At 48.2% G+C, this 13,628-nt stretch overlaps 1 protein-coding gene across 1 annotated transcript; it reads right to left on the minus strand.

Annotated features, from left to right (window-relative positions):
* Positions 1–7,549: 7,549 nt before the first annotated feature.
* LOC129203552 (secreted Ly-6/uPAR-related protein 1-like) lies at positions 7,550–12,387 on the minus strand. The gene is made up of 3 exons (XM_054818206.1): positions 12,336–12,387; positions 9,046–9,165; positions 7,550–7,761 (listed from the first exon to the last, which is right to left on the minus strand). Exons 1-3 carry the CDS (start codon positions 12,385–12,387, stop codon positions 7,550–7,552), a joined length of 384 nt encoding a protein of 127 aa, XP_054674181.1.
* Between the last annotated feature and the right edge of the window lie 1,241 nt (positions 12,388–13,628).

The following is a 13,628-nucleotide window of genomic DNA, read 5'->3' on the forward strand; positions in this document are numbered from 1 at the left end:
CATTTTCTATATGGATTGGATGCACTTGTGTGACCAAATGATTCTCCCCTGATCAGAAAGTTAGTGCTTGACTACCCACACTTGATATTTCTTTCCCACAGACCTCATGGCTTGTTGAAGCAGCAGCCTGTCACCAATCGCATTTTATTACGCGTGAAAAAAAAGTTGCATGTCTGCCAACCTTTTTCTAAGGAGTTTGAGGGGATTTTGACGAGAGATCCTAAAAATTGAAGCTCAGCCCTGTGCATGCATCCTCTCACTGCCAAGGCGCTGTGTGCACACGTGGTGCTCTGATTAGGTCACAGAAATTCCTGCTCATCCCCATTTTTCATTTGATGAAAAACCACTTGCTTTCCCTGCCTGGTTCAGGAGAACCAACACAACAAGAGGAGTCCAGTCAGACTCTCACTTGGTTTTTTTCATCAGATGATACGGATTCATGAACTGCATTCGTGAAGGGGTAATATTGTAGCTCAGAGACTGCCTGAATAAAACACCTCTCAGCTCCTTTATCCAACCAAACTCTGCTCCAGGAGGCCAGTGAAGCAACAGATCCTCTAAAGATTCTTTTTGTGAAGGCCTTCTAGCTCATGAGCTCTTGCATATAGCTTGAATTGCCCAACGTAACCACGGCTTGAAATGACACAGTCAAAAATATTGGAAATTGTTGTGGTTGGAGAGATGATCTTCCAAAAGCAGATCAGAACAGGCCAGTTTACTTAGCCTAACAAAACTTCTGAGACAAGACCAACTGCCCAAAGACATACCATCTCAGAGCAGGGAGAAGCAAAAGAAATATTTTATTACAAATGTAGTTTCTGACCTCCTGCCAGCCTCCTGCCAGCAGAGCCATAAACATGCATATACTTCAGATGATTTTTTTTCTTTCAAGAAGTGATAAGGAGAGGTAAGAATAGGGGTTATGTCTCACAAGCTTTGGAGACCCTTCGCATGTGCTCCTTGAGGTTAGCAGTAAAAGGCCCTGGAGGCATCTAGACTGGCTTCCTATGCATGAGGAAGCCCAACTGGCCCTCAAGATCTTTGTAGAGCTGTCACAGCAAAAGGGAGCTTGCAGAAAACCCTGTCATGATCTGAGAACATCAGAAAGTTAAAAAAGCCACTCCTAGTTGCATTCCCCAAAGGCAAAGACAAACTAGACCCCTTTCCCAAGCTGGCCATGTTTGGTGGCCGAGAATAGTTTGTTTAAAATTTCTCCTTTTCTGGGGCAGAAGTCAGACGTCTTACTTTTAACTGCCCTCCTCACCAGCATGACTCTCCTCCTCCGCTGTAAGTGCGTCAGAGTCTGTCACTATCTCCTGGGTATTTGTTTTTTTTTCAGATTTGGATGTCATCTCCAAACATAGCGACAGCTGTCTTTACACTAAAAACACCTCTTCCCCTGTGTCTTCTCTCCCAGAGCCAGGAGGTGGGCAGCAGCCAGGAAAGATTAAAAACAAATTCTGGCTTGTTTTTAGCCGAGCTTTACAAGGACGTGGCTCATTTGATGGATTTGTGCACGCACAGGTAACAACATACAGCTTCTGGTTTGAATTTGTTGCACGGCAAGAGTTTGTGAAGTCCCTGTGGGCGTCAGGAAAACATATATTCAGATGGAAGAGACTCTGCTGAAGCCTTCATTGGGACTGAAGACAGCTCAGCCCTTTCCAAAGCTTCAGAGGATACACAGTGAAGAGCTACATCAAAGAACATGGTTAATGAGGCTCTTCTGTTCTGCCACTCACATCAGTGCACGATGAGCACGTCTTGGTGCCACTGGGAACCTGGAGCCCACTGCCCACTGTGGGCTGGTGTTCTTCGCTGGGACCGGTGGCACATCCCTCTGCGAGCACCTCCCGTCACCGCTGCCTCACAGCCACCCTCTGAAATTCTGCCGCTGCCCGGGGGAGAGTTTCGACTGGCAAAGTGCCACCCACCCCCGGGATTTCACGTAGGCAAGTGGAAAAGCGTTGTGCTTCAGCCTGTGTTTGTGCCTCGTCTGGGGAACCAGCTGAGCAGCGAAGCTGTGTGCAGAGCAGCAGGGCTCAAAGATGGTGCAAAACTTCTCCCAAACATTGGGGTGCTCCTCACCCTGCTCCTCGCAAGTCCAAAGATACCGCAGAAGCAAATGCACCTTGACATCACTCCATCTCCTTTTCCAGGAAGTCTTTTGTATCTCAGTCACAGATTATTGGGAAAAAAGCAATTTCTTTTGCAAGGAGATGAAAGGGTGTTCATGCCAGTCCCAACCACAGCTGACAACAATGTGGGAGTGAGCTCTGCTGCTCCAGACACTGGTGAGCCCAAGGCAAGGCTGTGTGCTAAAACAAGAGTTGGACAATGCTTCACTGCTGGTGTGCCATCGCTGATGTGGCTGAGGGCACATCAAATTGCTGTTGCAATGGGGAGGAATTGCCTGAAGACGTGAAAAATATATTCACACCTCATGTTCAGAGACCTGTTGGCCAAAGGGTTTTGTTCAGACGACTGGGTTAGATTTTTGACTCTGACCCACAGATTTCATATGCCATGGCTTTTAGTTGCCTTTAACATGGTGGATCGGCATGGATTTCAGCAATATGTCCATGAGAGACTAGTGCAAAGTTGGTTCACCCCAAAGCACAATGTCCTTACCCACATTTATTAAGTGTATTCAGAAACTTAAAGCTCAGTCGGCACTAAAGATGTGATGCAGGACCGTGCCTGGACCTACGTGACGATCCCCGTCTGTGTAATAGGGGCTGACTGGGGAAGGGGATCGGAATCCAGAGCAGCCTCAGATAGGGCACAGAATGGTTAATTGACACATCTTGTGTTTTTTAAAACCTCCTGGCAAACTGTAGACTGGGGCCCCAGGGAATGGGGATGAAGGCAGTTAGTGCACACACACACAGGCCGCCTGCCCCATCCTGTTACAACACTCCGAGCATCCCTCTCGAGTTCAAGTGACCCTAAATGACTTTGCTAAATTGAGTTACCAACCATGATGTCGTGCTTGCCTCCCTGCCCCCTCAACAGATCCGCTTCAGACACCCTAAAATTTCCTCTTACCTCATTTTTAGGGGATTTGACGTGTTCTCAGACCTGGGGTCGTACTGAATAAAGAGACTTTGGATTTATGTTCCCCTGGAATTAGGGATGCGAGTGTCATGCAGGAGAGCAATGGAGACATCCGAAAGAGGATGTGCCATTGTGTCAGAGGCAGCCGTTCCGAGTCATCCACAGCCTAATATGGAAAAATAGATCTATTTTAAGAAGAAGAAAAAAAAAGTGCACATGATAGGTTTTAGATGAGAAATAATTTGGGAGTGCTATTGAAAATGATATCACTCCTGCTGCACTTCAGTCCTGCCAAGTGCATTCTATAATTAATAACTACCTCAGATGAAGTGACTTTCTTTTGAATGTGCAGTATTAAACATTTAAATCCCTATCTGTAAATATAAGACTGTGGCAGATATCTCCATAAGCCTTGCAGCTACATGCTAATGTATATTTATATTCTAGATAGGTATTTTTAGCAAGAACTACAAGTTCTTTCTGTATTTGATTACATCAGAGCTCTGTTTTACATTAAATGTCTGGACCACAAAAATATCCCCATCTTTTTCTTCTCTTGGAGTTCTGCAATAATTTCTGCCCTAGTCTCCTTTCTTTTCTTTCATGCCCACCTGGATTAATGCACCTTCCAAGAGGGCTGTATGGTTTTTCTTCCCCTTCTCCCTCCCAAAGAGGACCAAATATATATAATTAAAAGAAATAAAGCAGCAAAACAGCTCCTGTTGTTTCCCACCTTGCAGCTTGAGCCAGCCTGCAACCAGGGCACGCCAGGATAATTATCACCACTCACGGCTATGCATGATGTGACCAGTGTCCTGCTGCAACTGGTGGAAAGCAACTGCAAGTGATCCCTGTTGGAAACCCCAGTGATATAAGTATTAATCATGCTGTTTCTGTAGCTTTGCTCTCCCACAGCACTGGTGATGCTTTTGTGGGAATCTTGCTCATGTCAAAGGAGCATGATTGAACCCGGGTCCTGATCCAGCCCCAGCCAAGGCTGGTTGCGCGCTGTGCTTCCAGGGGAGGAACTGTCCTTTGAAATTTCCACTCTATCTTCAAGACTTGTGGAACCCATGAGGAAAGGCCATGCAAGGCAGACATATCTCCCCGATGGTTGGCTGGAAGTGGGACTCAACAGGGTATACCAGTTTGAATATCCTCACCAATGGGGGTCTGCAAACACCTACCTGAAAATTTAGTCACTGTTGTGCTTTACTGTTAATTTCATAGAATGGTTTGGATTGGAAGGGACATTAAAGATCATCTAGCTTCTAGATGCATGAAAGCAATCGCAGATTTGCAACTGAAAACGGGTGCAGCAGATCAGGGCTGCACATCTGTAGGGCTGCACATCTGTACGGCTGCCCCACATTTGCAGAAGGGCTGGAAGGTGACGGAAAAGGCAACTTCTTGGCCAGATAAAGCGTAAGACACCCAGGAGTGCTCTCAAGTCTAGAGATAAAGTCTCTGGACGTGCACAGAATGGCTGCTGGGAAGAACAAGGCCCCAGGGGGGCAGGTAAAATCCTTCAACACAGCAACAGCAGCGCCGGATGCCGCCTGCTGTGAAGCCTCGTCTTCCAGGGCCGAGAGGCTGCAAGTCTTTTTATGGCCCATCGGAGACACATCTTTCTCTGTTCTATTTTATTCAACCTATATTTAAACTTCTCCCTCCATATGTCCACTTGACCCAGTGATGCAAAAGTCTGCCAACTGCTTTGAATCCCCTGGCAGTGTCCTGCATTTGCTGGGGCAGCGGTGCTTGCTGGATTTAACTCCTAGGGACCAAATAGCAAGAATAAATAAAAGCGAAAACTGAAGCAGCATCAAATCAAACTTTGCAAAGGCTCCCAGTGACGACTGTTCAGCCCGTGGCTTACAGCTAACACAGTGCGAACAGATGAATATTAATGCAAAAGGACATTTTGTACCCCTGACGCTCTGTGTGAAGGGCTTTTCACCTCGCCTAATCTAGGAACATATTACAAGTGCTTTGAAGCTAAACCCTGCCTTTGACTCTGTTTTGGCTGCTGTCGAAGCTCGCTGCTCTGGCGATGGAGCCGCGTTAACAGACAAGTCCCAGGTGACAGGAGACCTGCAGCGCAGTGTGGTACAGGATGCTCACAGCCAGCACCAGTGACACAAGGAGGCTCCCGAATAGTTGCTCCTGACCACTTGCTTGCCTTGCAGAGCTGAGCTCAGTCACTTTCTCTCTGGCTGCTGCAAGAGAAGCTGCACTAAGAAAACCTCCAGTTCTGTGTGTGTGTGCCCCAGATGAGCCTCCTGTAACCACTGAACTTTACCCTTCTGCAACCCTTCTTCCCCTCCTCTTCCCATAGGGATGGCCTTAAATCTAGCTCTTGCAAGGAGTATTTTTGCATTCCCTTGCTTTTTCCCCTTTGTACTTTTTCCCCACTCTGGCACAGGGCAGTTGGGGAGCTGCATAACTAGCCAGAGACGTGTCCTCCCTACGTCCTATGCTGCCCCACGCTCCCTCCCTGGGCAAAGGCTGAGCACACAAGAAAGATGCTGCAGGCTGAAAACTGGAAGATCCAACTTTATGTGCTAAATTCTTGCCCAGAAGGGAACCCTCACCCTCCCAATCCTTCTGTATCCAGACCCTGCCCCATCTGCATGCGCAATAGATGGAGGAAAGTTCAGCCCATGTTAGCACAGCACAGGACCCTGCAGCCAGCATGGAAACGCCATTGGGACAGTGACTTAGTCCAGAGCCTGAACCCAGGATGGAAAAGGGCATCTGACCTAAGGACGGCAGTGATGGTGGTTTGCTTCTGGCCTGGTACATCAGACTGTTTTCGGAGCAGGGAAACAGAGAACAGAGGAGTAGGAAGCAGAAGCTGGTGCTCTGTGTCTGCAAGGGTGAGTGTAACATTAGTATTTGAGTAATTCCCAATCATCCTCTCAATGGCTTTCCCCCCCGTCCCGTAGACCTCAGCTTTACAAGGGTGTCTCAGGGAAGCTGTGGCTGTTTTAGCGAAGCACGGAGCATTTCACCTACAGAAAAAAAAGGGGTTCATCAACCTCCTGAGCCCCAGGTTTGTACAGAGCCCTTCGCCAATGAATATAATACCTTGTCAAAGTTTTCTTGCAAATAGTACTGAGACAGACCTTGAGAAACAATTACCTCTGTGCAATGATGAAAAGGAGTCCCATCCCCCTGCTTATTCCTTTAGTTTCCTGGCTGGTGTCTTATGGAAACAGAGTGAAAAAGGACTTTGCCACAGAGGAGGTTTCAGGGATGGCATGAACACACAAGGATGGTGCATGGGATGTACCCATGCTCCACTCCCCCCTCACTCTTTCAGGTTGCCTCCTGCTCCCCTGGAGGAGCCCTGGCAATAAGAACAGAGCAAATGGCAAGTTCCCCGGCTCTCCCCCACCGGAGAGGGCTGCGAGCTGGGCGCACCTGGTTCATTTGTATCGGCTTTCACTCCATCTGGTTTTACAGCAGACAGGACATCAAAATCAATCCTACAGCTGCTCCAAGGGAGAACGCAGCAAATCCCCAGCTGGGACCCTGTTAACCAGCGTGAGTGAAGCCGTTCACTTTTCCCAGAGTTGAGTGTCTGGGATAATCATTACTTTTCATATCTTGTAGTCCCTGCTGTGAAGGGACGGGGAAGGGCAGAGTAGCAGAAGAAGTTGTTTAAAATGGTCTGTAAAACATCTGGGAAGGGAAATCCAGGAGCTCTGATTGCAACCTGAGCTCAGGCAAAGGGCTGCTAAGGGTTTTGGTTAGCCAAACTCCCAAATTTGCTTTTGCAGTTCTAACCTGCCCTGGCCTGTTAGTCCAGGGAATGTTTTGAGCTTTCCAGAAATACATCCCATCTCAACACATGAAGGTTGAGCCCCTCTGAACTCATTCCATAGCTTATTCGAGAAAGGACCAGCATCCATCTGCTGCTCTGGCTCAGGAGATGCCATCAAAAGTGGAAAGAAAATAAACAAAGCTCCTTAGGGAGGGTTTTGGGATTTTTTTTTTTTTTTTTGGATTGTGCACAGGAATATAATAGAGGCCCACAGACACAGGTTGTGTGGGAGCTTGAGGAGACCTGGGAAAAAAAAACCACTGTCCACATCCAGTGTGCATACAACCCCTGCTCTTGCTGAGGAATGACCCCAGAGCACCAGCCTTGATGGCACTGCCCAGGCCCTCCAGCTGCACAGAGCCACAATGCTTCATCCACTGCTGCTCCCCACAGAAGAAAGCTGTAGGGGGAGATGTGAGTCCTGGAGAGAAGAAGCAGCTGAAGGTGAGGAACATCTACTGAACAGCTGGAAACTAGAAATGTGAGGGGTTTAGGTCCAGGTAGCCAAATTCTTGGCTTGAATCCACTTGAATTCACAGCATGGAAGATGGGTGAAGCCACACATCAGTGAAGAAGGTTATTCCCGAGGCATCTAAGAGTTCACAAGGCAGCTTGGCAGAGAGGAGTGGGGGTGTTTTGGCTGGAGTGCGGGCATTTGAGGCGTTACAGAGCACACTGGAGGAGTGTGCCAACAACCATGGCCATCAGACCCAGCGCTGCAGAGCTGCTTCCCACCCCATTGCTGCTCTTGGTGTCGTCGGTGCAGAGGTCGGTGTAGCAGCACGACTTGGGTCTGGTTGCCCCTATCCCGTCATAGGAGAGGCATTCCTCCTCACAGCTTCTGGTTACGGTGATGTTGCCGAAAAAGGGGTAACCTGAAACAGGCAGATTGGAGAAGGGGAGAAGGAGAAAAGAGAGAAAGAAATGGTGAAGGAAGGTGCAGACAGCTGGCATTGAGAAACATGTACTTTGTGCAATGGAGAGAAATTAAAAGTGTTTATAGGTAAATAAAGGCAAATAAAGGGTTGAGTATCTCTTATCCACAGGTGCCTGTAATCCAGACTGGTCTCTGTAGGAACAGGTCCTCTGGTTCTCCCTGCTGCCTCTCTCTCTTCCTCCTCCTCCTTCTAAATTTATTCTAGTGTGCACAGGGGAAAAAAGTCCCTGTGGATTTTGTTCAGGTGAGTTGCTCCTGCAATGTGCCTGCATAGAAGGTGGCAGTGCCAAGAAGCACTGGGATAACACCGGCATGGTCACTGGTGAGACTGCTGGTGCTAGGTGACAACGTCTACAAACAAGGAGAGACCCCCTGCATTCCTGTGGTATGTTTGCACATATCTGTAGGTTCAGGGTCCGTAAGGGCACAGGGATAGGAAAGGCAAAACAGACCGAGTAAGCAAGGTGAGTCCTGTATGCTTCACTGTGAGGCTCTGAATCTGATGGATTTCTCTCCTTCCCACTCTAAAGTTGATAACTCCACCTGGATTCTTATAGAGAAGTTAAAGGATAATCCAAGCTGAGAATGGGCAGGGGAGAGGGAAGCGTGACCAGCAGGTCAAGGAAGGAGATTCTGCTCCTCTACTCCGCTCTTATGAGATCCCACCTGCAGTACTGCATCCAGCTCTGGGGGCCCCAGGACAAGAAGGACATGGAGCTGTTGGAGTGAGTCCAGAGGAGGCCATGGAGACGATCTGAGGGCTGGAGCACCTCTGCTATGGAGACAGGCTGAGAGACCTGGGGTTGTTCAGCCTGGAGAAGAGAAGGCTGCGGGGAGAACTTAGAGCACCTTCCAGTACCTAAAGGGGCCTACAGAAAAGATGGGTAGGGACTGTTTATCAGGGAGTGTAGTGATAGAATGACGAGTAATGGTTTTAAACTGAAGGAGAGTAGATTGAGATTAGATATTAGGAAGAAATTCTTTACTGTGAATGTGGTGAGACACTGGACCAGGTTTCCCAGAGAAGCTGTGGATGCCCCATCCCTGGAAGTGTTTAAGGCCAGGCTGGATGGGGCTTTGGGCAACCTGGTCTAGTGGAGGGTGTCCCTGCCCATGGCAGGGGTTTGGAACTAGGTGATCTCTGAGGTCCCTTCCAACCCAAACCATTCTATGATTCTATGATCTCTCCCCATGAGCACTCACAGCAAGCAATGAAACTTACCTGAGTCTACAGAGTGCAGCGTTGTTGTGCACACGGTGGATTTCGGGGGGCACAGGGTGGCTGTTCTGCACTCAGAAATGTCTGTTGGTTCCTTGCATGTGTAACATCGTAAAGACTGGGCTGCAGAGGGAAACAGAACAGGTCGGAGTTGGTCACAGCAGCGAAGGCAGACAGCAAGTCTGCAGCATCTCTACTCTATGGTGGAGACTATGTGATGATCAGTGCGTCATCTCCCCTTGACCAAGACACAGTGGCCTCAGAAACTAAGCGTATCTGGAGGCAGTGGCAAAGCTTGGATAAGTCACGGGAGAAAGAGCAAACTCCAGCACCAAAGGATGAGGATGGTTTTGCAGGGAGTTGGGCATGATCTCTACCTTGGGGGCTCAGCAGGTCCAAAAAGGCAAGGATCTAGAGGGACCTATTGCTTGGGTAGCTTTGATGGGATCTTTGCATCCTCTGTATAAATGTTGTAACGCAGAGAAAAGTAACTCCTTCTGTTGAGAATAGCATTCACCAGCACTGAAAGACTGGCAGTCCCCCAATCCCTCTACCTGCAGTGACACATCCTTCGTGCTTGTTTAGAGGGATTTCTGCAGAACTTAGTAACTGAGAGCAGAATTTAAATTTCAGACCCATATCAGAGATCCTAAGGGCTGAATGTGGCCTAAAAACCACTTTCATCAGGGGCTACTGCTGCTTTTTAAATAGATGATGCTACAAAGCTCTTGCTGGCTGCCTGCCGACACAGGGATACCTTTACATATGCAAGCATTGATCACAGCAGTTGCTCAAAAATTTTGGTACGCGACCTGTCCGTCCGCAGCTGGCAGATACCAAGTGTGCATATTTTTCGGAGTCATGCTGCTGTGACTTAATGACAGAAACCAGCCTGGTTTGATCTTTTCTATCCTGCCTGCCTGCCACTGAAACGGCAGCTGAAGAACCACCCAAATGTGTCCACTGCCATCTATTGGTAAAATTGCAGAGAGACAATGTTTTCTTGTTATAGTTCTGCAGCATCTGCAGTTAGAGAGAAACCTCTGGGACTTTGTGATAAGGATAAACATTTTTGAAGGCAGTTCTTTGAACATCTGACTCTAGAAAGAATTTTCAGGGCATCTATTTCTCTTAGCACCTCCTTTGGAAAATTCAGCTGTGCAATAGAGCCTACACGATGCGAAAGCTTTCTTTGTCCTTTTTGCAGAGATGGGAAGGGCTTTTTAACACGCGCAGTGGTGGTGGTCTTGCGGCCACATCCTTTATAAACAGGTGTCGTGGAGCCATCCCGTTTACCCGAGTTGAGGACCGCAGTACATCCCTTTCAAATGACGCATGAGAGATTGTTTTATATCTTAACATGTAGCGCACACTGAGAGAGAAAACACAACGTTGTCAACCTTGCAACCATAGGAATGTCTATGAGTGTGTAGGACTTGCTCATGGATGGGTGGAACAGTGCTAGTTTAAAGTATCTGAGTAACTGATCTGCAACCTTTGGGTTGAGCTGGTTTCTAAATCTCATCATTTTCGTGGGTGAGTAGGGCAGTGCCGTGGGCTCTCAGGACTTACTTCCATTTAAGAGCAAGTTTAAGGAAGAAAACCATCAGCCCCTTATCTTTCACTGACTCTGGGTGGGACGCTAAGAGTATACTTTTTTTTTAGGAAGGTTGTAGTGGAAGAGGAAACCCAAAACTATAAGGAACAGAGCAAAAGAGAAGAATTGAACACAGAGGACAGTGCTGCATCCTCATCTGAGGCCGATAATTCACCATTCATCACTGTCCGACAGCACCTTCTATACCTTGATTTCAAACCTCTGGAAAATGAGTGACATATTTTGAGTCACAGACATATTCCTGAGCTGCAAGAGCTTTGCCTAGACCAGCTACCTCCCACTGGATCATCCCAGAAAAGCCATTTCACCTCCATCTCAACTATATAGCAAGGGGTGGTGAAGCCTCTCTGTTTTCGTAAAGCGCTTTGAGACCTGTGAGTGGAAAACTGCTCTGTCAGTTCCTCAGCAACCTCGTTAAATCCAGGACAGGACTTGACCCAGAAGGAGGAAAAGAAACACATAATAGACCATCTGTGAAATATCTCGAAGGAAGGAAGGAAGGAAGGAAGGAAGGAAGGAAGGAAGGAAGGAAGGAAGGAAGGGAGGGAAAGAAAACCAAAAACCCCCCAGGTACTGAAATGTAAAAAATTGCAGTAGCTGTAACTGCACCTGTCCTGTTCAGCCCTGTGGTGGGTTTGACCCAGAGCATGTCCCTCAGCCAGCAGTTGGGTTTGTTTCAGAGACAGGTGGATGGAGCAATGAGGGTGGGGGAGTTTAAGAAGAAGCCATTCAGTCTGAAGAGACCCAACACACTTCCATGCATAAAGACTTGCAAGGTCTATGCCTTTCAGCCTTCTTCCACTTGCAACCCTCCAAATGATCTTCATGTAGCCATGCCTCCAGATGGAGGTGTTCGATCCCTGCCCAGGCTGCCTTTCTTGTGAGACCTTTCAGAATCCCATGAAAACAGCCTGAAGATCTCTGGGACCCATGGGCTGTAGGTTAAAACCCACTGGGTTTGTGTGACCCTGAGGATGACCCTGCTCCAGGCCAAGGATGTGTTTGCAGTGGGTCACAAATAGGTGGAATAAGAACACAGCCATGACCAGACTCTGCTGCCCAAGACCCAGATCTATCAGAGACCAAACCTAAACAGATGCAGGGGAAATTCCAATCTCTGTCTATCTCCTAATCTCTAGAAATAAGTGAAAACCCTGGAGCTGGTGGTTTAATGAACCCTGAAGCCTCGCCCTCTATTTTTCAGTGCTTCCAGCAGCCAGCCGGGAGGTTTTAGGGACGGCAGGAGCTCAGGATGAACATACCTGTCCCCCCCCTCAGGGGACAGGTTGGCAGGTTAAGCAGAGGCTGTCGGTTCAAATTCTTGCCCATGCTTGTACTGCCCTGTGCCATGTGGCTGTCATTTACACCTTGGTCTTACAAAGCAGCGTGTCGGTCCCCTCCATCCCGGGGTGCAGTGTGAGCAGGGTTGGGTAACAGGCGACCACCTATGGGTCCGAACGGTGTACATTGCTCTCAGTCAAGCATCACAGCTCTCCCTACCAGGAACGCATATCCCTTTTCCCCATTCACCCCTTCCATTGACCTTCTTAAATACATAAAGGCATTATTTCACCTGCCTGGGGATTACCACGTTTTTCTGCATTGATGCCTTTCCCCTCCCCTCCCAGGCACTTCCCAGAGGGTCCCTGCAGTGTCAGGAATGCAGCAGTCTTACCCAACTCCACGTATGCCAGGCCAAGCAGGAGCCCAACCAGAAGTGTCTTCATGCTGAGAGCAGATCCAAGCAGCTGGGACAGTAAAGGAGACTTGCTCCTAGGGACCTTTATATGTTTTCCCACCCTCCACCTCCTGTTGATCCTGTGGGCGGATTCTCTCGGAGTGGTCAGGAGAGAGCTCAGCTCCAGTCTGGATTGGGATTTGTAGAGGAACAAGTTCCCCGAGGAGGTGACATCACCGCAATGAGAAGACTCCTGCCATACGTCATCTCTTCTTCAGGTTTACATCCTGGAGCTGGTTTCATGGAAAAGGAAAAGCACAGCTTATACTGCCAGGGTGGCCCCACGCTGGTGCTTGGATGGGGAATTTGACAAGGTATGTTTGTTCATTCAAGTCTGGCTCCGCGAGCTGGGTTGTGTCATGTGTGTTGCATTGGGCAACAACAGTTGAGATGCAAGTGGCAGCAGGCTGGGCTTCCATGCGCGTTGGCTCAGCCTCACCAAAGCCTGTGCCATGTTTTCATGACTACTGCTCTCCGGGCTGGCAGGTGGGAAGCTGGCATGGCTGGGTTTGCCCAAAGCATGTCTGTTTTCCCAAATCCGGTGGAAAAGTAAGCCTGGTTTCTGGATCACAGGGGCTTAGTTATTAACTGTGCCCTGGTGCTGAGCTGCTGGGCATGGGAGTCACTGTCAGGCCAGTGGAGGTGAGCATGGGAGATGGTGTTTCCAAGTCTGAGATTTGGATATGTCATTTTGTTTCAGGTCCTGGGTCATGCTGGCAGAGCAGGATGCTATGGCTTCTTCTGCAAAGCTATCAACTATTTACTGAATTTTATTCTGAAGCTGGAAAATAAACCTAACATGGAGAAATGGATACATTTTCCCACTGCAGTGCCTTCCTGATAGGAAAAAATCACTTTATGCATTTCAAGGCAACCATTTCAAACTTTTTTTTTTTTAATACAATATTTGCATAAACAGATTAAAAGGCTTGCACTTAGGGAGAAATGCTTTGCTCCTCCCTTTTGACTGAGCCAATGGCTTTTTACATTTCATAGGAAAAGTTGATAGACTTTTTGTTGTTTTTGTTGTGCTCCAGAGTGGAAAACCCCGGCGTTATGCAATTTCCCATAAAAGAGCTGAATAAGCCAAAGAAGAAAAGTTTGTGAATCACTTTGATGCACTCGGAGACTTCAGGGATGGAGACAAGGTGAGTGCACAAGCTGATTTAATGGCTGGGGGTTTGCTTGTCACAGGCTCGTTGCGGCGATGCACATGGGCATTGCTACCAT

This window comes from Grus americana, chromosome 2 (assembly GCF_028858705.1).
Source record: "Grus americana isolate bGruAme1 chromosome 2, bGruAme1.mat, whole genome shotgun sequence".
In the NCBI taxonomy this organism is placed as follows: domain Eukaryota; kingdom Metazoa; phylum Chordata; class Aves; order Gruiformes; family Gruidae; genus Grus; species Grus americana.

Coding starts and splice junctions, on each gene's coding strand:
- LOC129203552 (XM_054818206.1), bottom strand. CDS start 12,387: ATGAAGACACTTCTGGTTGGGCTCCTGCTTGGCCTGGCATACGTGGAG. Junction 9,166..12,335: donor CCTGGCATACGTGGAGTTGG/GTAAGACTGCTG, acceptor TTCCCTCTGCAG/CCCAGTCTTTACGATGTTAC. Junction 7,762..9,045: donor GCTGCACTCTGTAGACTCAG/GTAAGTTTCATT, acceptor TGCCTGTTTCAG/GTTACCCCTTTTTCGGCAAC.